We start from the raw sequence: 20,356 nt of genomic DNA, 5'->3' as shown, positions 1-20,356 counted from the left end.
GCAGCCACTTGACCGTCTTCTGGTATTTCGCCCAGATCACTCTCTGTTTCATTCATCCTTTCTGAAGATCCGTTGTTGATTGTATGACTAGTCTTCCGTGCCTCAGGAATGTAGATCACGAATGTATTATGATGCAATGTAGGCAGTATAGAGTCATGAATATTTTCGGCCGTATATGAAGAAACGCATAAGATGGGGACATGCCAGAAACGAATCGCCACAACGACGCGGGAGGATATGGACATGTCAGTCCTCTGCTTCTTTGCTCGCAGAAGTAGATGTGGCAGACGCACTGGCCCAGGGAGGTTCCGGAATCATCTTCAGCTTGCGCGACGCCGATGCTATCTCGTCCTCCCAGTGCTCTGAACTAGACGCGGGAGCGGGTGGCGTCGCGGCTGGAGACTGCGAAGGAAATTTACTGGGAGGCGAGCTGGCTGCGATTTCGCTTGGGCCGTGCGCAGCGGGAGCCGCGGCCTCATCTTCTCTCGGGGGATAGTGAATCTCGCGCACGCCAGGAGTCTCCTCCTTGCGCTTCCTCTTGTTGGGCTGCCACTTCCAGCCAGGGAAGGCGAGCTTATGAGATTCCTGATTTCTCGACGCGAGCTCCGACCACTCGGCTTTCTCCGTTATATCGAGTCGCTGCCACACGGCCGCTGGACCGATGTTAGTGCTCGACTTCAGTGCACGTGCGAGTTGCGCGTACCGGCAGACTTGACCAGAGTTGATCGATTCATCGCTGGGTAGTCCTCATTGCAATGCGCCGTGAAGACTTTGAGGAAGGAAAACCACGCATTATCAGGTAGTCGAATGTCCCCGTTGGCTTTGGGGGCGGGAGGCGTATAATGATATTCAGACGGATTTGGGACCCGAAACGGCCTCTCCTCTTGACCTTCTATGCTGATGTTCCAGCGGCGTGGTTCGGTCATCTAATCAGAACAAAGCAAGTAAGCGTTTGAAGGCCAAACGAGTGGCTCGAAGCTCATGAGTCATGATCTGCCTCATTTCTGAGCTGTGGCGGGATCATAGCACATAATTGGAGAAGCTATACTTACCTTGTTCAGTGTACTATATGAGTGGCAAATTCACCCGCTTCTGCCACTGTCGAACTTGGGCAATGGCCTCAAAGATAGCAAGGGACCTTCCGCTTGGGCAGGAAAGCACTCAATGGCAACTTGTGAGGGGACGACGAAGTAGCTTCGGCAGGGTGAAAGACGAAGAGCAAGTGACTCTGGCGGCGGCGCGTTGTCCATGCGCGTTGACTGAGCGTCAGACGACAACAGTGGCCGTTCAAAGCTGACTTTGATAAAATGACAAGCGAGGGCGGAAGCAAAACGGAAAGTCCCGGCTTCTTTCGCACGATATCACTTGCCAAATGCGGTTAGGGCGTTCATGGTGTCACCGCGACGCAAGTGACGGACCAGCGCTTGGCTGCAGCCGGGACTCGGCTGCCCATCATCCTCGACGTGGGATCGCTTCCTCTGGCTCGAGACCCAATCCCCCCTCCCCCTCCCCTTCACAGAGCGCGCGAGTTACCTGGACCGGTCTCTCACGACCATTCACGATCGCGTACATGATCTACTAGCCACGGACTGCAAGCTATTGGATCAGTGAAGGACGACCTGTTAATCTCAAGATACCATGGGGGAGCGATGCTACAAGGAGGTCGCACCGGATGGGCCATCCCTCTTCCAGAATGGGAAGCTAGTCATCCAAAGTGCGTCGCCGTTCGATTCTTCCCCACGAGGAGAGACTGACTGTCCCCCTTCCCCCAGCGCACCACGTTCGTCGGTTCTCCTCAGACATCCAGAACTCCCCAAGTGCTGATGGCTCTACTAGATTGGATGGCTTGTGTCGGGCGTCTTCACTCTGATCGCATGCGGAGTGTCCTTCTGGCTCATAGACAAGCACCTCCAGTGGTATCACAACGTGCGTGACTTCATCGCTCTCTTTGCGCACCGGCTAATCCACCTCACGATAGAAACATGAGCAGAGGCGTACGTGCCACAACACACCCTCTTCACTCCCCCAACTAACACGCGTACAGACATCGTCCGCATCCTCTTCCTGGTCCCCATCTACGCCATAGTCAGCTTAGCGTCATACTTCTTCTGGGTATGTCCCACCTTGTCCCCCCTCGCCCATCACTTACGCAGCCTACCCAGAATCATTCTACGCCGATCATCCTTGTCCGAGATTGCTACGAGTCCACCGTCCTCACGTCTTTCTTTTATCTACTCCTTCTTTATCTGTCCCCCGACTATCAGACCCAGCAAATGATATTTGCAAAGGAGGGCCTTTCCTACGAGCAAGAGAGGCAAGCGATACGAAGCGGAACCACGGTGAAGAAGTGGGTGCTTCCGCTGGGATGGGTCAAGTGGAAGCCAGCGGTATGTGCGCGTCAGGTGCAGTCTGTCACCATGCTGACCTACTGCAAGGATGGCCTATATTTCTTGCAACTCATGAAATGGGGTGTGCTGCAGTACTGTGTTGTCCGACCTCTGTACGTCGCTCACCTTGTTTACTTTTCACAGCTAAATGGACCTTCCTAGTTGTACGCTTGCTGCCGTCATTCTGGACTACGCCGGCCTGTACTGCGAAGCCTCCTGGGGTCTCGGGTGGGGCCATATCTACGTAGGTTGGCTTCGCGACGGACTCTGTCCTCAATACTCACTCTTCTCAATAGCTGACTATCATCATCTCCATCTCGGTCACCATCGCTATGTACTGCCTAATTCAGCTGTACGTCGCTGTATCGGAGTACCTTGCACCCCAGAAGCCGCTGCTCAAGCTGTTCGCTATCAAGGCCGTTGGTATGCTGGAGCCTACCCGATTTAAGGCTTCGACACTGATGCTTCCTAGTTTTCCTCACCTTCTGGCAAGCGACGTTTCTCTCGGTCCTGACGATGTTTGGGGTGGTCAAAGATGTACGCGAGGCTACTGATAAGCGTGTCGCTATGCTGAGCTCGCCTCATAGACCGAGTACATGACTGCGGAGGACGTTAACATAGGCATCGGTGCACTACTCGAAACCTTTGAGATGGCGTACGCTTTCACAACATCTTCCTCCTCACCTCCACTAAACCTCCTCCTAGCTGCTTCGCCCTCGTCCACGTCAAGGCCTTCACCTTCAAGGTCTACATCCCTTACTACCTCCCAGACTCAACAGCCGCCCCCATCGAACGCACCCGCCGGCTGCGCTCCCTCGGCCACGCCTTTGACTTCCGCGAGACGGCACGCGAGTTGTGGGTCGGCACTAAGTATATGTGGCAGAAGGCGCGTGGTCGGGAGCCCAAGATCGACCGTCCGGCGAAGCGGCAGACATACTACGAGAGTGTGTTTGGGAGACCGAGGATCGCGGATTTACCGGCGCCGGTGGAGAAGGATAAGGGTGCGCGTATGACCAAGGAGAAGGATATGCTTGCGAGGAAGGAGAAGGACGCTGCGTATGTCGAGGAAGCGAAGGCGACGCTCCCGGATGTGTCCTTGGACGATGACCTTGACGCGGAGAGGCAGTGGCTTGGTGTTGGAGATGCGCAGAAGTATGGTCTTCACGTTGGGTATCTGCAACGCGAACGGAGCGAAGGTCTGGAGAAGCAGTTCGAGAGGGAATTGACAAGGCGAGGCTACGTTGATCGTGAGTGTGCTCCATATCGTGCGTTGTTACGCGCTAAGCATCCTCTGCAGCCTACTCTGACCACGATCGTGCCCATCCCTCTGGGCATCGTCAACAACGGTCGTGGTGGCGCAACGTCTATAATCGCATCTCTCAGACCGGACACGAGGCACCCGAATCCCCTATGTCTGCTACCTCACGACACTCATCTCGACAGCCTTCAAGACCTAAGCATGACCGGCATCGACCAAGGGACAGCCAGGAAGCAGCCCAGCAACGACAGCTCCTGGACGAAGACGTTGACTATGATGAACCGCCACCACCAAGCGTCCTATACTCGCCAACACGTACCCGCGGTCCCTCCCGCGACCGTTATACTACTGTGCACGATAGTGACCTGGACACGGAGGCCCCGCCATCGCGCTTCAGACCACCTGGTGCTTCGCCTCGCTCCCCGCGCGCACAGCGTCATGAAGCATCCTTGCCTCCCAACGAATCTCTATACACCGGTCATCGTCGCCCGCCTCTGGACCGTGCAGACAGTGTCATGGCACGCATCTTTCCTGCGAGCCAGAACCCTTCGTCGACCGCTCTGCATCACCCGGCAACGAGCGTTCAATCTTTGCCCTCAGTGTCTGCTGATGGTGTTGCGCCGTCTCGCGCGACGCCGCGCGCGAGGCTTGTGACGGGGACGCCGATGCCGACAGGGCTTTCGGCGGTGGGCGAGCGACGCGTAGAAGGAGGGCTGTCCGAAGTGAAGGAGGCGGGCTCGCAGGAGGCGCACGTCATGCATATGACTGCAGTGCCGGAATCAGCGCGCACATCGTCCGATGTTAGCCATCCTTCTCGCACTTCGCGGACACCTCAATCGCCCCGTGCACCGTGGCAGTCGGACGCTGGTGCGAAGCGTTCCCGGGATCGTGCTACAGGCAATGGCTACCAATCCCCGGTACACGAATCAGTGTACCATCCGACCTCTCCCGCTACATCTCACTTCCGTGACGCTGCGTATCGTCTCCCTACTCAGCAACCTATATCCTCCTTGCCACCCGGCGCCGGCTACCCGAGACTATCCTCCTCCGACCATACTCGCTCGCCGAAGGCCCGGCCAGTGCCTCGGATGCCTTGCCCGCTTGCTCAAAGCCCGCACAACAGCCACCAGATTACACCTCCAGAGCAGTCGTACGATCCCATGAACCTGGGTGGGGACGTCTACTTCTCACGATCTTCATGACATTCACGACGACACACAACGAACAAACGGGAAGGCTGCCTTCCCGCATGACATTGCACGATTGACCTCGCTATTTGTACCTGTGACTTTGGATCTTAGGAAACTTATTGCTAATATAAACTGTTGTCCTGGCTATCTACGTGGCGACTGAGCCCTTCTTGGGTCTGCTCTCAGCATCAGCGTGCACGCAAGCATTCGAACTCGGGTTCGGAGGAAAGTAGCGCACGTGGCTCAAAGGATCAATCCCGCGGACTCGGCAATTGACGTTCCGCATTTCTCCCCGAGCGCGTTGACGTCGTGGCACGCGTCGGCGCCTTTGATACCCCCACGGCTCCAAATACCCTTCTATCTTGCCTCAAACCGCCATCTTGTCGCATTCGCCAGCAATTCAATCGCCCAGAGTCATCAAGCGCGCTCGCGACAATGGCCAACATGATCTCCCGCCCGTCTTCGTCGCCCCCCGAATCATCATCGAGCGCTGGTCATGATTGCCATACTCCCGAGGTGCCACGGGACAAGCTCCCCCCGGTGGAGACAAGGATCTGCTACCACTGCGATCACACCCTTGTCTGCGAGAACCGGGACCTCAGGAAGGCCATCCAGCCCGTATACGCCGCACTACGGGGAGGGATATCCCGCATGCACGTCAACCCCGACGCCATTGACGAACAGATCGCCATATATGAGTCCGATATTGGCCGCTACGACGACGAAATCGTCGATCTCGAGAAGGTTATGCGCGAGCTGAAGAGGAAGCGCGGGGAGCTACAACGCGTAGCGGACGCCAACCGATCCCTCATCTCCCCCATCCGCCGCCTCCCCCTTGAAATCTTGACCACCATATTCCGCTACGTGCAGGATATCCCGGATGTACGCCTGCCTCTGCAGCTACGCAAGAACGTCTGCCAGAGGGTGTGCCACTCATGGAGAACGATCATCCTCTCCAATCACGCCGAGTTCCTCCCTCACCTCATCGCAAGGGGGCAGACGCCAGAGCATATCGAGCGCCGGCGCCGTGCGCTACACGAGCAGCTCGCCATCACAGCACCGAAACCCTTCTCGCTGGTCATCGAGGACTTCAGCAGCATCCTGATGCATGGCAGTGAACGAGAGGACTATGGGCTCCCTCTTGAGCAGCCAATCACCGAGGATCCTATATTCGCCAACTCCGAGCGTTGGCGCTCAGCCAAGATATCCCTCGGACCGCGCACCCTCCGCAGTTTAGCTGGTTTTGAAGGCGCAGTCCCCCAGTTGACCACTCTGTCGCTGTCCTCCGATAGGCCATTTCCTGGCGAAGACTTTGAGTCCGTGTCGCAACTACGCATGTTTGCAGACGCACCCCGCCTAAGGACAGTGATGCTGTGCCCGCCGTTCTATCCGAATCGCACCGCGTTGCCGTACGAGCAGCTCACGCACATCACGGTCATTGGGATGGACTGGTCTCATATCGCCTACCTCTTCGAACACTGTCGCAAACTCGTCCTTGCGCGCATATACGCCGGCAGGGGCCCTTCGCCAACAGATGCGATCGCGGAGACTTGCGCCACGAAGCTCGACGTCGAGACCAACAATCACACTTTCTTGCCACAAACACCAGCGCCTGTGACTCGCTCGCCATTCACCGTCATCTCGGCGCCACGACTATCAAGGCTGGTCCTACACAGTCTTCCGGACTGCGACGCACTCGAGGAGATGATCCAGCGGTCAGGCTGCAAGATCACGAGTCTCATCCTGACCTTGCGGTTTTTGCGGGGGACGAACGTCAGTGCGCAGATCGTCCGGCGGATAGTCGAGATCATGCCCCACGTCCGCAATTTCGAGGTCACCCTCGATGTGCTGGAGGGCGCGGCGACGTTCATCCAGCTGCTCTTCGCGGAGATGAGCGCGTTGACCTGCGAGGGAAAGCCGCGCGTGCTGCCCGTCCTGCGCCGCTTCTCCTTCACGCTCATCGGTCGGCGCCCGGTGTGCGACCAGGAGCTGGTGCAGCTCGTCGCGGCGCGGATGCAGTGCCCCGAGTTTATGTGCTTGGAGGTCAAGTGCCCGCTGCCGGACGCGCGCATCAAGGAGCTGCGGGCGTTCTCGGAGCGCGGGCTCGAGGTGTATGGCCTGAATGACTGCGACCTGAAGTCCGTGGCCATCAATCGTGGAATGGCGAGTACCGCTCGTCTCTCGATGTACTTCGGGCTGTGAACGTTCATTTTGCAGTATCTTGACCTTCACCTGCACGGCCATTGATGTGACGACTGTCAGCTTGTTTTGTAGGATCTGCGCAAGGATGTGTACTGGTATGTTCCCCGCCTGAGCACTTGTGGACGTTCGCTGTATACGTGCTGTACTTCTATAACCGATCTCGTTTGACTTCAATGCTTTCGGGGAAAACTATCGCAGAGCGATGATATCTGGTTAGTTCTACCAGACGTTACTGTACGTCTAAGCGCAGTTTATACAGCTCGATCCCATCCCAGTCATCCTTTGCCCAATGCACACCTCCCCTTTCCAATGCCTTCACTAGCTTGCGCTGCGGGACCTTATCGATCACGAACTGCCAGACATCCTTCGCGTCTCCAAGGAGCCTATCTGCGACAGCTGGATCGCGACGCTCGAGACATAGAAGCACGACCGGCTTGCGCACTCTCGACGCGTTGCAGATTGCATGTAGGGTCCGCAGAAGCGGCGCTACTAGCTCTGGCGAGTATACTGTATCCCCCGTGCAGATCAAGTCGAAAGGAGGCGCAAGCGACGCCGTTTTCGATGGTGGACATGATGTACGTGCTGATAATTCAGAAGTAGCTATCGCACGCGCATCTTCCCAACACCAGTCTTCCGGCGGGATAGTCCAGTCTAGTTCGGATACCTGTATATTTTGACGCGTACTGGTGGAATTTTGAAGGATATTCGGGCGAAGTACGTTGTTTACGACTTGTTCGATGTCGGTTGCGAGCACTTGCCATCCTAGTGATGCAGCCGCGAGTCTAGGCGCCAAATTAGAGGCCCTCCGGTTCTAGCTGAGTGAGGCATACGCAGTCAGCCCAATGCCACTTCCTAGTTCGCATAGCTTGTTCTCGCAGCGAGGTTTTGGCCGAAAGTTGTCAGCTATGTAGTAGGACATAACCTGGCCGGAAAGCCAAAGGGCAGTCCCGTTGACGGCACCGTCGTCTAGCTGAGCGAGCTCAAAGGTATTTTCGAGGAATTGGCAGTGTAGGACTGCCTTGTCTTTCGTAAGATGAGCAGGGAGCATTGCCATGATGGTGGTAGAAAGCAAGCCGAAACCGGCATCAAAAACATGAGGCAACGGGAAAGTTTGACACGGCGCGCACGAGGTTCGTTTCCCATCCCGTCGTCGTCGTCGCTGTCCCCGTCGCCGCGTCCCTCAGCGATGAAGGCCTTCTTCTCTCGACATTTTGGCAGCAAGGACAGCAAGGACAAGGACCCGTCAGTTCAGAAGGAGAAGTTCCCCCCGCTGCGCCAATGGCCACCGCAGGAAGACTCGCCGCCGCAACGGAACGCGACGCCGACGGGTTACACGACGTTCAAGCCGCTGCCAGAGGTCGTACCGGATGAGATCCTTGGCCAGCTCGCTCCTGGCTCTCGTTCTGCCCCCTCTCCTTCGCCGACGCCAACCCCATCGCCTCCGGAAGCAAGCGAGGACACCGTCCCCGACCTCCCCGCGACCGCACCCCGTCACGAGCAAGAGTCTACGGGGAGGAGCTCCCGCAAGACTCTCAATGGCACGAGCAGCATCACTAGTAGCGAAGTCCATAAGAAGGTCGCCTTCATCTCCCCTCCCCCAACACCTGCTGGCGCTACCGCGCTCGACCGCGTCCCATCCGAGCCCACCGCGCTCACACCCAGCCAAAGCCCAGCGCCGGCGCCGGCAAAGACAAGCGTCTCGCGATTTCAGGCTGCGCACGGCGAGAAACCGCGCGCGTCTACGGGTGCCTCATCATCCAGGACGGACGTCGCTTCCACCAAGGCGAGCGCGAAGGCGTCGGTCAGGACAGCGTCCCCGTCCATGCAGGGCTCGGCACAGTCCCTACGCTCCGGTACTCCCTTCTCCACCATGTCTTCAGACAACAGCAGTCGCATCCTTTCCGCCACCTCCTGGTCAGAGGTCACCGAGGACGATCTCGTCTCAAACCTCGGCTCGAGGGAGCGAACACGTCAAGAGGTCCTTTTCGAGATTATATCCAGCGAGGAGAGGTAAGTATTGGACCCTTCTTCCCGTACTTCTCTAATTGCTTGCAGATACGTCCAGGAATTAATAAAGATGAAGGAGACATTCATCGATCCTCTTTTGCATCCCTTCTCGGCGACCTCCTCCTCCATTACCTCCCCATTGTCATCAACACCGAATCTCGACTACGACTACTATCGTTCAGAATCCCCTGTAACAACATCTAATGACCACCTCCCGCCTATTGCCGCGCGCTTCATGTCGCCCACCCCGCCATCTGTCACTCCTCCGGTCGACGCCGTAGACACGGACGAGGAAGACGAGCAGGACGACAGGCTTGGCAAGGGATATCCTTCTTCCCGCCGGACGGGCGGTGCGATGAGCCAGGCAGCGCGCCTTAATCACCCACGCTCACCCTACCGTGCCACCGTCACGAAGAACGCAGGAGGCAAAGGAGGCACCGCCGTGCCCTTCCCATCGAGATCACATCATTCACTTCCTCCGCCCCCACGAGCCAATCCGAGCGCGTCGACGCACTCGCTTGGTCGCCAATCTGTCATCATGGAGCGCGAGCGCAACTTCAGCCAGGGTGCTTCCGAGCGCAAGGTCTCGTCCCCAGCGCCAACACGGTCTGGCGGAGTCCTTCGCAAGCTCAAGAAGAGCCAGAGCGGGACGGACAGCCAGGCAGCCAGCAGCGCAGCCCTCCTCGGCGACTCTATAGCGCCGCATCAGCTGCCAGAAGACTTGCGGATATGCCTGGAGGTTATCGACGGCGGTGTCCTCGACGGACATAAGCGGCTATCAGAGGCGCTTAAAAAGAGATATGACGACCAATACCCGCTGGTTCGGTCTCTCGCAGACGTCTTCGTGTCGAACGTACGTGCCTATCATGTTTACTCGTGTTTGTTCATCTGATTCACGTGTATGACAGTCGGACATCTTCCAAGGCTATGCAAGATACGTATTACATCTGGAGAGGGCATTGGAGGAGGCCGACGACGCCCTCTCCAATGTCAACACGAAGAAGCCGAAGAAGCAGGACGCTCACGAGTGGCAGAAGGTCTGCAAGGCCTTGCAAAAACTTGAGGAGATAGCTATGGAGAAGGGCGAGACCGGACTTGCCATCACGCTGTCCAAGCCTTTCCAGCGACTGCTCAAGTACCCGCTCCTCTTCCAGAACCTGCTCTTCCACACCGACCCGAGTACTTTCGAGTACGAGAGTACGCTGCAGATGGTCGCAGAGGTTGAGCAGATCGTGCGTAGCATTGAGGACGAGAAGATCCAGAAGGAGGAGCGCGACAAGACGCGCGATGTCTTCGCACGTATCGAGGGTCTGGAGAAGGTCCGGCAGCTGGCTCAGCCCAAGCCTTCGCGTATACTCGTCGAGGAGCGACCATGCGTGCCGACGCTGGGATCGATTGGGCCGGGAGGGAATGGGTCATCACCACCGCCAGCCATCGCCAATGGGAAGAATGTGCGGGGGAAGTCGTCGTTCAAGCGGCTCAGCGATGTGCTCAACCCCAGCCTCGGTGGTATTGGAGGGAAGAAGGACCTGTGGTTCGTTGTTTTCAATGACGTTGTGTTGCAGTGCCAACGTACCGGCACGACGTCTCTACCATTGGTCGCGCATACGAACTCCCGGACGAATTCGTTACCCGAGTTCCAAGGACGTGCGAAGTACGCGACGACTGGGCGACGAAATTCGACCACGAAGCCGCGGAACCTGTACAAATTCCTGAAGGTGCGTACCCTGCCGTCCTGGGGTGTTCCGTATCTCATTAGAGCCCAGATCGAGACATGGGATATTGGCGAAGTCATACAACCTCGAGAGGGTGCAGTGTCGATGGACGAGTAAGCAACTACCATTTCTTGTTATGCGACATCTAATCTCTGTGCAGTGTCTTGCGCGCCAAGGCCGCGAAACATAACTCGAACACACTGAGCCCAACACCCACCAGCAATCATGACGAGGATCCGGGCAACGAATCCGACGACTCCGACCGCAAGAGCAAGATGAGCTTCTCGTACTGGGGCGCGGACAAGATAACCGTGCAGAAACCTCTCAACATCAACAGAGGTGGACGTATCACGGTACCGCGACGCGGTGGCGTTCCCGGCGCGGTCTCTTACGGACGAGAGTCCTCCGCGAACGCCAAGTTCGGCACACGATTAGTGTCCGGCGACAGTACTCAACAACCGCTACGACCAGGTAGCCGCAGGACAGCTGCGACCCCGACGTCACGTCGCCCGCAGCAGTCGGAGGACGGACATGGATCGAAGTCCACCATCGCTGGCCGGCCTGCATGGAACAGCCCAACGTCGCCGCTATCATCGCCACCCACAAATGCGCGTCGACCACGCAACATGTCGCAGACGAGCACGCCCGCGTCTGCAGCAGCGAAGCCAATCCAGGCGAAGGCGATGCAGTCGTCGCCGGCGCCGTCCGAGGACTCTGGGGTAGGCCTCTATCGCCAAATTGTCAGGAACGACCCGTCTCTAAAAAACGTTTGATGACACAGACTGCTTGATCTTCGCTGCCGCTGCTGGTCCGTCTTCCTTGCGTCCTTCACACCTGATGATTGTCATTGCCCTGCACCCCTCATACCTCTACCATGCTTTCCTTCTCCCCTCCATTCGCACCTACCGTATGACTTATATATTATTGAATGCATTGCCAGCATACATACCTCTTCCCTGGTGGTACAAGACCATAATTCTCACGTTACCACGCCACCCTTTGTTATGATACCACGTATGCTGCGCTCGCCCACGCACCGACGTCTCCTTTGCTCGCCCCCACATTCATTCAACGCCTTGCGTCCAAAGGACGGCTCAATCACTGCACGCTCATTTACCGGTAAAATAGCAGTATATCCCCCATCTATTCGTTACCCGAGTAGTATATGTAGGTCAAGAGTTCCTGTATTATCATGCTACGTACCCTTTCTTTATATCTTCTGCCTTCGCGGATTTGTTTGCAGTGCAACCCGTTCTCGGGCTTCGTGGTGGTATATTGTGGGCGAAATTGGACAGTGGCTGCGCTTCGCCAGTTTGATACAGTTGACATGGAGGATTCTCGCGATGACGTTGCAGAACGAAAGGTGTTCCAAGGTAGAGAGAATCATCGTACAGCGTTTGAATGTGAAAGGTGCTCAAGCAATAATGATAATGGCTGTAAATAAGCGCACGAACATGCGAAGGAGCGACGTAAGGTGATAAATACATGATAAATAAAGGTGGAGAGGATCACTCCCGCTCATAAAGTTGACTGCTTCCCCTTCAACTCGCGCTTTAGCCTAAGATTTTCCGTTTGCTGCCTACTCAAGCTGCTATGCAGCTTGCGGAGTGCCAGCGACAAAGCGCTCGCGGAATGCGCGCTCCGCAGCGTCGACAGCTGCGAGATCTGCTCGTCGACGCTGTGCAGCTCTTCGGCGAGCGCATCCAACGCGAGCGATACTCCGCGAATCTCCTCCAGCACCGTCTCGGCCTCCTCGCGCATGCGATCGCGGTCGTCGAATAGTCTGCCGCGCTCCCGCGCGAGCAGGGTGTACTGACCCTTGATATCCCTCCGGCGCTCCTCTAGGCGCGCCTGCTCCTCGGCGACTTCGTCCACGGCGTCCAGAGGGAGAATGCGGATGTTCTCCGTACTGCCGGATGCACGAATTGCGTGCGAGACGATAGCCTGCAACTCGGCGGAGGTGAGGGAGGATTGCACGTCGTCGTAGGTGTACGCGTGCCAGGCGACCCCGCTTGCTTCGAACTTGGGATCGTGCTCGGGTGCCACTGAGCCATGTCGCCGAAGGGCAGCGGAACGCGAGCGAGCGAGGGCATCGCGGCGGTGAGAGTGTTGGCGCTGGACACCTTGACGAATGACAGCATTGCGATTTGACTTGCCGTGGACAATGACTGGGCGCTGGTGGCGCTTGCGTAGAGACGGCTTGCGAGATCCAAGTCCAAGGGGTTTCGCATCCGTTGCCTCATCGTCGGCGTGCTCGAGGTCCTCAATCTCTTCGTCCATCAGCTCGCTCATGAGCTGCTGGAGAATCGGTGTCGAACCGTCGGACGCCTTGCCGATGTACGAGTTGGCAATCTGAACCTCCTCATCGTCCGCATCCTCTGGGACCTCTTTTGCGGGCTCCTTCGGTGGTGATGAAGGGCCCGTTTCCGGAGGCGGAGCTTCAGAACGAAGGACTTGTGCCGTAACCGAGTCCTCCTCCGTCTGCTTCTCTTCCTCCTCTTCGACGATGGGAATACTCAGCCGGATGCTCCTAGCCCTGACAGAGTCGGTGTCATTGGAGGAATGCGTGGAATCCAGCGAAGGCCGCCTATCGCTGCTTGAATCCGAGGAGACGGTTTCGAAGCTCGAATCTCCCGGAAGTGGAGGTAACGGCGGCCGCTCGGCAGTAGAACCCTGCCTCAGGCGCCCATTCACAGAGACCAGCGAGCTCGCGCTCGACCGTCGCGACAGAGGCTCGCGCGGGCCCATGCGCTTGCCCCTCAACGACGAGGTAGCCGCTGGCAACCGTGGGCCGCCCGGCCCTCTTGGTCGCGGCCCGCCCAGCTTGTCCGAGAGCGACAGCCGGTGCTGCAGCGCCTTGATCTCCGCGCTCCCGCTGCTCGTGTCACGCCTATGCCCGCTAGATCCATCCTCGTCCTCCTCGCTTATGTCGTGGAGGCTGCTGGGCGCCTCAGACGAGGTGTCGCCGGTGTAGAAAGAGGTACCGACGGGCGCTGTATGGGGCGGGGTAGAGAGGTGCGGGGCCTCTATTTCGCGAGAGCCGGAGTGAGATGAGGTGGAAGAGGTGGAGGAACCCGAGGATGAGCGGTCGGTTTGGGGCGGGGTCGGTGGCAGGCGGATGCCCCTCTCGGACCGCTGGCGTTGCAGCTCGTCAGGCTTGCTTGGTAGAGGCGGAGGAGGGGGGGTACGGCTCTCCTCTCCGACGTCAAGCGAGACAGCCGTCACCGCGAAGTCGGGCGGAGCGGGCTTCTGCGTCGGAGGCCTCGGTAGAGGCACGACGGTCCCCGACTTCGTCCTCGAATGCGACGGGCCGAACGGTAGGGTAGCCGCCGTACGCGTCGGCGTGGCAGGCGCAAGCCGATTCTGCGACCACGGCGCCGCCGGGGGCATAGGCAACGTCGCACTCTCCGGCTTCGCGGTCATCGGCGAGTCCATACTGGACAGATACTTCCCACCCATGAACAACGGCGGCACCTTCGGGAACTCGCTCAATATACGCGCCCGGCCGTCCGACGACGCTGTCACCGCCGACAGACTACCGGAGGCATTCTGCGGATCGGTATCGTCTACCCTAATCTGCAGGGCTTCCGGCGGCGTCGGGAGTGCGGGGGGCTTCACGCCGGTCTCGGTAGATGTTGACGTGCGCGGGGCGGCCTCGTCGAGGTTGCGCTCAAGCTGCGAGTCGGGCGTGCGGCCGTCGGTGGGGGTGTACCAGGGGGGCATGGGAGGAACGGGTGGAGCAGCGGGGTCGTCCTGCGCCCAGAAGGGCTTGCTGTTGGTGCTGACGGCGCTGTATGCAGAGTCTGGCGACATCTCGCTAGCGCCGAAGCTGTATATCGAGGGAGACAGCTGCGAGCCATCGAGGACACTGGACATGATGAGGCGTGCCATGTGGGCATCCTCGCTTGAGAATGTGCGAACAGTCCCATCTTCCAGCTATTACGACAGTGAGCCCAAATCGCATCGCTTGAGAAGGGGTGATACTGACAACTATGGACTTCGGACGAACATGAAGACTGCGCAGGGAAACAGTACGACTAGCGGTCTTGCGTGATCTTGATTGTCTCCTGCTCGCTTTACCTGAGACTGCGTCTGAAAGTTGGTGGTTAGGTAACGACAAACCCACCGAGGTATGAAACAAACCTGACTCCGCCTCTTGCTTCTTGGGTGGGAGGTTCCCCAAGTCAAGGATCTCGTTTTCCTCCTCTTCGCCTGACTCCTCGGCGATAGGCGAGAACGATAGCCGTACGTCCGCGTTGACGCCCAGAAGCGACTGACCGTCTAGGTACTGCCGTACCTCATCCTCCCACTTACGCTGCTCCTCGTCGTTCTTAGGCTGGAAAGACGTCTGAGTGGGCTTTGGCGTCGTCTTCTCGCGCAGGTCGAGCGGCTTGGTGGGTACGAGGTTCGGGATCTGGATGGGTGGGATGATGGGGCGTTTGCGCGGCGGACGGGGCGGGGGAGTGGATGGTTCCTGCGGGACTGATATCACTGGCTCCGGAGGGATGTCAACTGCCAGACGCGGCCGCCCGTCGTGGAGGTCATCCTGCGTCGAGATTAGCCTTATCGTCGCCTGCTCGATCCGGTGGCGCAACATACAGAAGGGCTGAGGATACTCGCATTGTCGCGTAGATACGCAATGGAGGAGTCCTGGTGGCGCGTGAGCACTTGCGACGTTCCAGTGAGCGATGCTACGCACATCTTCGTTGGATCCATCGAGCGAGGTGTGAGCGTCATGGCGCCAAGGAATGGGACCCTTGACGCGTTCGCGGATGGAGGGGGATTGCCCGTGGTCGTCGGGAGTGATGTCGAATACGATTTCAGGAGGGGAAGGCAAAGGAGTGGGCAAGGACCCGTGTGCGGAGAAGCTGGAGGTCGCGCTGGGGGGCTGGGGGACCTCCGGCTCAGGCTCTGCCGTGACTCGGGCGCTCTTGCCCTTCGAAAAGAAAAGTTTCCTGTAAACGACGAACGAAGAAAGAGCCGGCATGCTGGCTGACGTCGAGCGCGTCGCGTCCGGGGAACGCGTCGTCGGTCTCGCGAAGAAGAAAAGTGGAGAAAGTGGAAGAGGGAGAGATGAGAGCAATACCTGATCTTATGCGGGCGCAGGGCGCGCGCTAGTTATGCAATGGCTTGACAACCCCCCGCCGCCGTATGCATCATGCAGTTTCATTTCAAAGAGCCACTGATGCGCGTTCGCGATTCCATGTATCAGGATAATACATTCGGTCAGTCACAGTGGGGGCGGGGAGGGCTCTGAGGCTGCGCTTCGGAGCACTGGGGCGCGAAAGATTGTAGGCGAGGTCAGGAGAACTGTTCGCGACATGTTGAGGGGCCATCTGCGCACTTGTCCCCCATCCCACAGCCGGGTAAGAGCATATTCTGTGGATGATGCGAGCGGAGTATCCGTGCTACATGGGAACTCGCGCAAAAAGAATGGCGACAGTGGTCGTCAGCAGCACCGCCAGTGCGGATGTTTGAGCGCCTCTCCTCGTCCCCGGCCGGTCTTGACTGTTGGAGAGTCGGTGCGGAACACTCGGCCCGGAATAAGGAAGTCCATTTTAGGCAATTCATCACTGCGGCCGCCACCTGCCGTCGCCCAGTACCTTGTGCAAAGCATCGTAAACATGGCCCCTCCGCAGCAATGATCTGCAACGAGGACGCCCAAGCAGATATACCGAGGCCACGGAGCTCTTCTTGGACGACCGAGGGACGTACATAGATCACTCCTGCTCGCTCAAAGTCAAGGAATAAAGCGACTTTGGATGAGAACTCGGAACGAACAAACATCACCAAATCTTGCACGAGACATGAACAGGACGACCACAAGTGCAGGATACTGATCAGGAACAATAACCATTAGGACCGCGCGAAGCCGCAAGACCAAGGTACAGTGCTCATAGAGATAACTCCCTACGGGTCACACACGCATCCAGGAAGAGAACAAGCCGAGCTTGCGAAGCTCAAAGGAAAGTGCGATATAACAGGGCCATCAACAAACGATATATAGGTCCAAGCCGACTATCTTGATATCAATACCCAGGTGAGGAACGACAGCGAAGGTGAATAGGGAATACAGTACTTAGCAGTGCATGTATATGGGGCCGATATCTATAGTCAGTATAATCGTGCATGGAGGTGAACGGAATGGAAAACCAGCAAGCGTCCGTTAAGGTATCACAGTAACCCAGTCAGAAAGGTATAAACGTACGTTCGAAGGACACCCCTCGTGACTCAAGCAGTTCTGTGGCCATCATCGAGATTCTCCACGAACCGGCCGCGGTCGCCTACAGGAGGAAGGGGCGGAGGCAGCTGCTTGCCCTTGTTCTTGTCCTTCTGGCTGCCACCCCCGCCAAACCAGGCCCTAAAGCTCCGCTTGCTCTTCCCCGACACGTTCGTCTCCGTGCTCGTCGTAGCCCGCTGCGCCGGACGCGAGGGAGCACCAGCCCCAGGCTTCACCTGCTCCGCATCGGCCTTCGACACGCCTGGCACGACCTGGCCCTTTCCCTTCTTGCCCTCCGGCGCAGTCGGCTTCGTCGCCTGGCTCACGCTCGCGCCGCCCTGTTGCAGCTTCAGAAGCTCCTCCCCGCGTATGCGCAGGAACTCCTCCAGCAGCGCCGCATTCCGGCTGTTCGCCTTGAACGCCGCCAGCACGACGTCGCCGACGATAGGAACGAGACCCACGCCGGCGCTGACCGCGTTGTTCAAGAGCATGCGCCGCACAAGCCAGCCGGGGAGCTCCGCCTGCTTCGCCTTGCGCAGGACGAGGGTATAGTTGAGCGCCGCGTCCGTGATGTCGCCGGCCATGGGGATGATGCCGATGATGAACGTCCACCCGAAGCGCAGGCCGCATATCGAGAAGCCCTTGTCGAGGTAGTGCGCCTGGCGCTGCACCGACTTGAGAATCTTCGCATCGCGCTTGGACAGGCCGGGGGGTATCGCGCGCTGTGAGGTGCCAAGAGCTCAGCTGACGGCGATGTGCGAGATCAATGTATAGACGCACCCTTCTCCTCTTCTTCCTGCCCTTGGCATCCACATATTCCTCGTACATCGGGTCGGCCGGTGCGTAGCTCTCCAGGTGGCGCTCAAAGAGCACCTTGCCCGCCTTTCCCATGAGGCCGCTCATTCTGGCTGCTGTAGCGGATGGGGGAACGAGGACGAGTCGAGGATGCGGGTGGGAGAGGTAGAGGGCAAGAATAAGCGAGTGGAGTCTAGGCGGGACGCTGGGTAACGATTGACGGGAGTATACCACGAGTCAATGATGTCATCCCACGCGAAAGGGGATCGACCGTGGCGGTGCTATCCACGCGACGGATGGACCCACAACTCGACATCCCTTCACAAACAACTGCTATTGCAAGCTCGGTATCCCTGACAGCAGGGTTTGTGTCCTCTACTAGCTCGTACAACAGTAGTGATACATGGCTAGTTCACAGGTAAAGTACAGATTCCTCTATAGTATGTAGTACACCTGCTCTTCATGCCTCACCCTCGTACGCCGCGTTGTGGATGGCCACAGCGCGACCACTGGGGTCAGGCGCGCAACCCCAATCACCACGCGGTATCCACCGGACGGCCGTGCTCGCAGCCGCCTCCGTTGGGAACAGGCCGTCGAAGATCTCGCGAATGTAGTAGGCCTCCTTCGTATCCGGAACATCTGTTGTCCAGCGCTCGGAGCGCTTGGCGAAGGCTTCATCGGAGACAACGTCGGCAGCGTGGTCTTTAATGCTGGAAAGGATATCAGGATCCCGAGCACTAGTGGGATAAATGGTGAGACATACCCATCGATCCAAGAGTAGCCAACACCATCGGAGAACTGCTCCTTTTGGCGCCAGAGGATGGACTTAGGCAGATATGGCTTGCCATCAGGTGCGCAGTCGAAGGCTTTCCGGATGATGTACTTGAGGGCGTCGTCAGCATACCTTTGCACGTATCGAGACATTTAAGGATACCTTCTCCATCTTCGGGCAGCCGTCCTCGTCAACCTGCTGTTGCGAGCCCTTGCTGAACATCTTCTCTTTCGGGTCGACATTCATCGCGATGTCGAGGAAAGACTTGTCCAGGAAGGGGACGCGTGCTTCCAAGCCCCAAGCCATTGTTGACCTAGACCGCAGTCAATGAGCAAGTTCGCGATAAGAATCGACAGTACTCACTTGTTGGCGCGCAAGCAGTCAGATGTATGCAAGTTCTTCACGCGGCGCACACTCTCCTGGTGGAAAGCGACATCGTCCGGCGCAGCGTGGAAGTAGAGGTATCCGCCAAACACCTCATCACTGCCCTCGCCACTGAGCACCATCTTGACACCCATCGCCTTGATTTTCCGGCTCAAGAGGTACATCGGTGTGCTCGCGCGGACCGTCGTCACGTCGTAGGTCTCAAGGTGATAGATCACATCGGGGATCGCGTCGAGACCCTCCTGCACAGTGAAGACGTATTCGTGGTGCACCGTGCCGAGGTACGCGGCGACTTTTCTTGCGGCGAGAAGATCGGGGGAGTTCTCGAGACCGATAGAGAAGGAGTGTAACCGTGGCCAGGCCGCCAAGGAGGCTACATATTCAGTCAGCAAAGCGCGAGGTGATCGATGAAAGAGACAGTACCTTCTTCAGCGAGCATCTTCATTGTCGGTGTTGATGGGCCGCTCGCGATCTCCTGCAGCCTCCGCTGGCGAAGCTCGTACTGTGCCTGCGCAACCTTCTCCGTCTCACGGGCAGCAATAGCCGCGATAAGACTGCTGTCAAGACCACCACTGAGAAGGACACCGTAGGGGACCTCGGACATCAGGCGCTTGCGAACAGCAGCCTCGAGACCTTCCCGTAGCGCGGTCAGGTCAACGGGGTTGCGAGGGATACGGCCGCCCTCGAGGTCACCGTCCCACCAGGATGGGTTGAAGTAGCGGACAGTGGTGTTGTCGCGGGAGTCGAAGACGTGGCCGGGAGGGAAGGAAATGATCTTGTCGCAGTCCTCGACGAGGGCCTTGAGCTCGGACGAAAACCAGGTCGCGCCGGGCTGTTTGGAGCTCCAGCCCTGATAGAGGGTGGTGATGCCGATAGGATCGCGCGCAGCGATGACGCGGGAAGGGGTGACGGACTCGTCAAGGAGTATGAAGGAGAACATGCCGTCGAGCATGTTGCAGAGGTCCTTGTCATGCTTCTTGTACTACGCGACTGTCAGTCCTTGACACGCGCATATGTGAGGGGGGCACGTACCAAGGGAAGGATGACCTCGCAGTCAGAATGTGTCTTGAACTTCGCGTCCGGGAGGTCCTTCTTCAAGGCGAGATGGTTGTAGATCTCACCGTTGACGGCGAGGATAAGCTTCCCGTCGTCGCTGACGAGCGGCTGCGCGCCGGTGTCTGCAAACAGTCAGACCAAGTTAATCCCAGTAAACTAAGCGACACGTACCAACACCGACAATAGCCAAGCGCTCGTGCACAAGAACGGTCTCCTTCCCCACATAGCAGCCAGACCAATCAGGTCCGCGATGGCGCAACTTCTTGGAGAGCGCGATCATACGCGCTCTGCATCCCGCGGGATGTTGAATACCGTGAAGGCCTAAGATGGCACACATGACGGGAGGAGGCAAGAGAGGGAACTGGGAGTC

General features: G+C 58.0%; 10 protein-coding genes across 10 annotated transcripts; 4 read left to right on the top strand and 6 right to left on the bottom strand.

Annotated features, from left to right (window-relative positions):
* Window position 1: 1 nt before the first annotated feature.
* On the bottom strand, window positions 2–1,281 carry SCHCODRAFT_02682712 (uncharacterized protein). Its single transcript, XM_003035980.3, has 2 exons — window positions 704–1,281; window positions 2–653 (listed from the first exon to the last, which is right to left on the bottom strand). The coding sequence occupies exons 1-2, from the start codon at window positions 924–926 to the stop codon at window positions 247–249; spliced, it is 630 nt and encodes a 209-aa protein (XP_003036026.1). The 5' UTR covers window positions 927–1,281; the 3' UTR covers window positions 2–246.
* SCHCODRAFT_02605991 (uncharacterized protein) lies at window positions 1,053–1,262 on the bottom strand. The gene has a single exon (XM_050344196.1). It carries the CDS (start codon window positions 1,248–1,250, stop codon window positions 1,083–1,085), a length of 168 nt encoding a protein of 55 aa, XP_050202835.1. The 5' UTR covers window positions 1,251–1,262; the 3' UTR covers window positions 1,053–1,082.
* Window positions 1,282–1,420: 139 nt separating the features above from the next.
* On the top strand, window positions 1,421–4,981 carry SCHCODRAFT_02605987 (DUF300-domain-containing protein). The gene is made up of 13 exons (XM_050344195.1): window positions 1,421–1,714; window positions 1,773–1,780; window positions 1,837–1,926; window positions 1,979–1,994; window positions 2,045–2,112; window positions 2,163–2,387; window positions 2,436–2,500; window positions 2,550–2,631; window positions 2,684–2,810; window positions 2,860–2,924; window positions 2,975–3,042; window positions 3,093–3,634; window positions 3,685–4,981. The coding sequence occupies exons 1-13, from the start codon at window positions 1,639–1,641 to the stop codon at window positions 4,845–4,847; spliced, it is 2,595 nt and encodes an 864-aa protein (XP_050202834.1). The 5' UTR covers window positions 1,421–1,638; the 3' UTR covers window positions 4,848–4,981.
* A 121-nt stretch (window positions 4,982–5,102) lies between these two features.
* On the top strand, window positions 5,103–7,537 carry SCHCODRAFT_02605984 (uncharacterized protein). Its single transcript, XM_003035162.3, has 2 exons — window positions 5,103–6,998; window positions 7,053–7,537. Exons 1-2 carry the CDS (start codon window positions 5,271–5,273, stop codon window positions 7,080–7,082), a joined length of 1,758 nt encoding a protein of 585 aa, XP_003035208.2. The 5' UTR covers window positions 5,103–5,270; the 3' UTR covers window positions 7,083–7,537.
* Window positions 7,267–8,085, bottom strand: SCHCODRAFT_02481563 (uncharacterized protein; the record flags this gene model as incomplete). The annotated part of the gene is made up of 2 exons (XM_003035981.1): window positions 7,267–7,819; window positions 7,868–8,085. The coding sequence occupies 2 exons, from the start codon at window positions 8,083–8,085 to the stop codon at window positions 7,267–7,269; spliced, it is 771 nt and encodes a 256-aa protein (XP_003036027.1).
* A 138-nt stretch (window positions 8,086–8,223) lies between these two features.
* On the top strand, window positions 8,224–11,532 carry SCHCODRAFT_02485397 (Dbl homology domain-containing protein; the record flags this gene model as incomplete). The annotated part of the gene is made up of 5 exons (XM_003035163.1): window positions 8,224–9,047; window positions 9,093–9,897; window positions 9,953–10,762; window positions 10,811–10,872; window positions 10,920–11,532. 5 exons carry the CDS (start codon window positions 8,224–8,226, stop codon window positions 11,530–11,532), a joined length of 3,114 nt encoding a protein of 1,037 aa, XP_003035209.1.
* Window positions 11,533–11,539: 7 nt separating this feature from the next.
* SCHCODRAFT_02605978 (uncharacterized protein) lies at window positions 11,540–12,068 on the top strand. Its single transcript, XM_050344194.1, has one exon. The coding sequence runs from the start codon at window positions 11,597–11,599 to the stop codon at window positions 11,765–11,767; it is 171 nt and encodes a 56-aa protein (XP_050202833.1). The 5' UTR covers window positions 11,540–11,596; the 3' UTR covers window positions 11,768–12,068.
* Window positions 12,069–12,277: 209 nt separating this feature from the next.
* On the bottom strand, window positions 12,278–15,746 carry SCHCODRAFT_02661336 (uncharacterized protein; the record flags this gene model as incomplete). The annotated part of the gene is made up of 5 exons (XM_003035982.1): window positions 12,278–14,695; window positions 14,748–14,839; window positions 14,903–15,233; window positions 15,359–15,409; window positions 15,459–15,746. 5 exons carry the CDS (start codon window positions 15,744–15,746, stop codon window positions 12,278–12,280), a joined length of 3,180 nt encoding a protein of 1,059 aa, XP_003036028.1.
* Window positions 15,747–16,586: 840 nt separating this feature from the next.
* Window positions 16,587–17,983, bottom strand: SCHCODRAFT_02605974 (uncharacterized protein). The gene is made up of 2 exons (XM_003035983.2): window positions 17,760–17,983; window positions 16,587–17,701 (listed from the first exon to the last, which is right to left on the bottom strand). The coding sequence occupies exons 1-2, from the start codon at window positions 17,880–17,882 to the stop codon at window positions 16,991–16,993; spliced, it is 834 nt and encodes a 277-aa protein (XP_003036029.1). The 5' UTR covers window positions 17,883–17,983; the 3' UTR covers window positions 16,587–16,990.
* A 106-nt stretch (window positions 17,984–18,089) lies between these two features.
* Window positions 18,090–20,346, bottom strand: SCHCODRAFT_02605973 (glutamine-hydrolyzing asparagine synthase). Its single transcript, XM_003035984.2, has 7 exons — window positions 20,158–20,346; window positions 19,963–20,108; window positions 19,354–19,912; window positions 18,910–19,303; window positions 18,709–18,859; window positions 18,538–18,656; window positions 18,090–18,484 (listed from the first exon to the last, which is right to left on the bottom strand). Exons 1-7 carry the CDS (start codon window positions 20,321–20,323, stop codon window positions 18,235–18,237), a joined length of 1,785 nt encoding a protein of 594 aa, XP_003036030.1. The 5' UTR covers window positions 20,324–20,346; the 3' UTR covers window positions 18,090–18,234.
* Between the last annotated feature and the right edge of the window lie 10 nt (window positions 20,347–20,356).

The sequence above is a fragment of the Schizophyllum commune genome, assembly GCF_000143185.2.
Source record: "Schizophyllum commune H4-8 unplaced genomic scaffold SCHCOscaffold_1, whole genome shotgun sequence".
NCBI classification, from domain to species: Eukaryota; Fungi; Basidiomycota; class Agaricomycetes; order Agaricales; family Schizophyllaceae; genus Schizophyllum; species Schizophyllum commune.
The sequence above is the reverse complement of the archived record's forward strand: the minus strand, read 5'-3'. Positions and strand labels throughout refer to the sequence as shown.

Bases quoted from the DNA above. Each gene is read 5' to 3' on its own strand.
- SCHCODRAFT_02605974 (XM_003035983.2), bottom strand. From the start codon at position 17,882: ATGAGCGGCCTCATGGGAAAGGCGGGCAAGGTGCTCTTTGAGCGCCAC. The intron at 17,702-17,759 runs GTGCGTCTATAC...GGCACCTCACAG, and splicing joins GCAGGAAGAAGAGGAGAAGG to CGCGCGATACCCCCCGGCCT.
- SCHCODRAFT_02605991 (XM_050344196.1), bottom strand. From the start codon at position 1,250: ATGGACAACGCGCCGCCGCCAGAGTCACTTGCTCTTCGTCTTTCACCC.
- SCHCODRAFT_02605978 (XM_050344194.1), top strand. From the start codon at position 11,597: ATGATTGTCATTGCCCTGCACCCCTCATACCTCTACCATGCTTTCCTT.
- SCHCODRAFT_02682712 (XM_003035980.3), bottom strand. From the start codon at position 926: ATGACCGAACCACGCCGCTGGAACATCAGCATAGAAGGTCAAGAGGAG. The intron at 654-703 runs GTACGCGCAACT...ACATCGGTCCAG, and splicing joins AACTCTGGTCAAGTCTGCCG to CGGCCGTGTGGCAGCGACTC.
- SCHCODRAFT_02605984 (XM_003035162.3), top strand. From the start codon at position 5,271: ATGGCCAACATGATCTCCCGCCCGTCTTCGTCGCCCCCCGAATCATCA. The intron at 6,999-7,052 runs GCGAGTACCGCT...TTCATTTTGCAG, and splicing joins TGGCCATCAATCGTGGAATG to TATCTTGACCTTCACCTGCA.
- SCHCODRAFT_02605987 (XM_050344195.1), top strand. From the start codon at position 1,639: ATGGGGGAGCGATGCTACAAGGAGGTCGCACCGGATGGGCCATCCCTC. The intron at 2,501-2,549 runs GTACGTCGCTCA...GGACCTTCCTAG, and splicing joins TACTGTGTTGTCCGACCTCT to TTGTACGCTTGCTGCCGTCA. The intron at 2,925-2,974 runs GTACGCGAGGCT...CTCGCCTCATAG, and splicing joins TGTTTGGGGTGGTCAAAGAT to ACCGAGTACATGACTGCGGA.
- SCHCODRAFT_02605973 (XM_003035984.2), bottom strand. From the start codon at position 20,323: ATGTGTGCCATCTTAGGCCTTCACGGTATTCAACATCCCGCGGGATGC. The intron at 20,109-20,157 runs GTACGTGTCGCT...GACTGTTTGCAG, and splicing joins CTTGGCTATTGTCGGTGTTG to ACACCGGCGCGCAGCCGCTC. The intron at 19,304-19,353 runs GTACTGTCTCTT...CTGAATATGTAG, and splicing joins GAAGATGCTCGCTGAAGAAG to CCTCCTTGGCGGCCTGGCCA.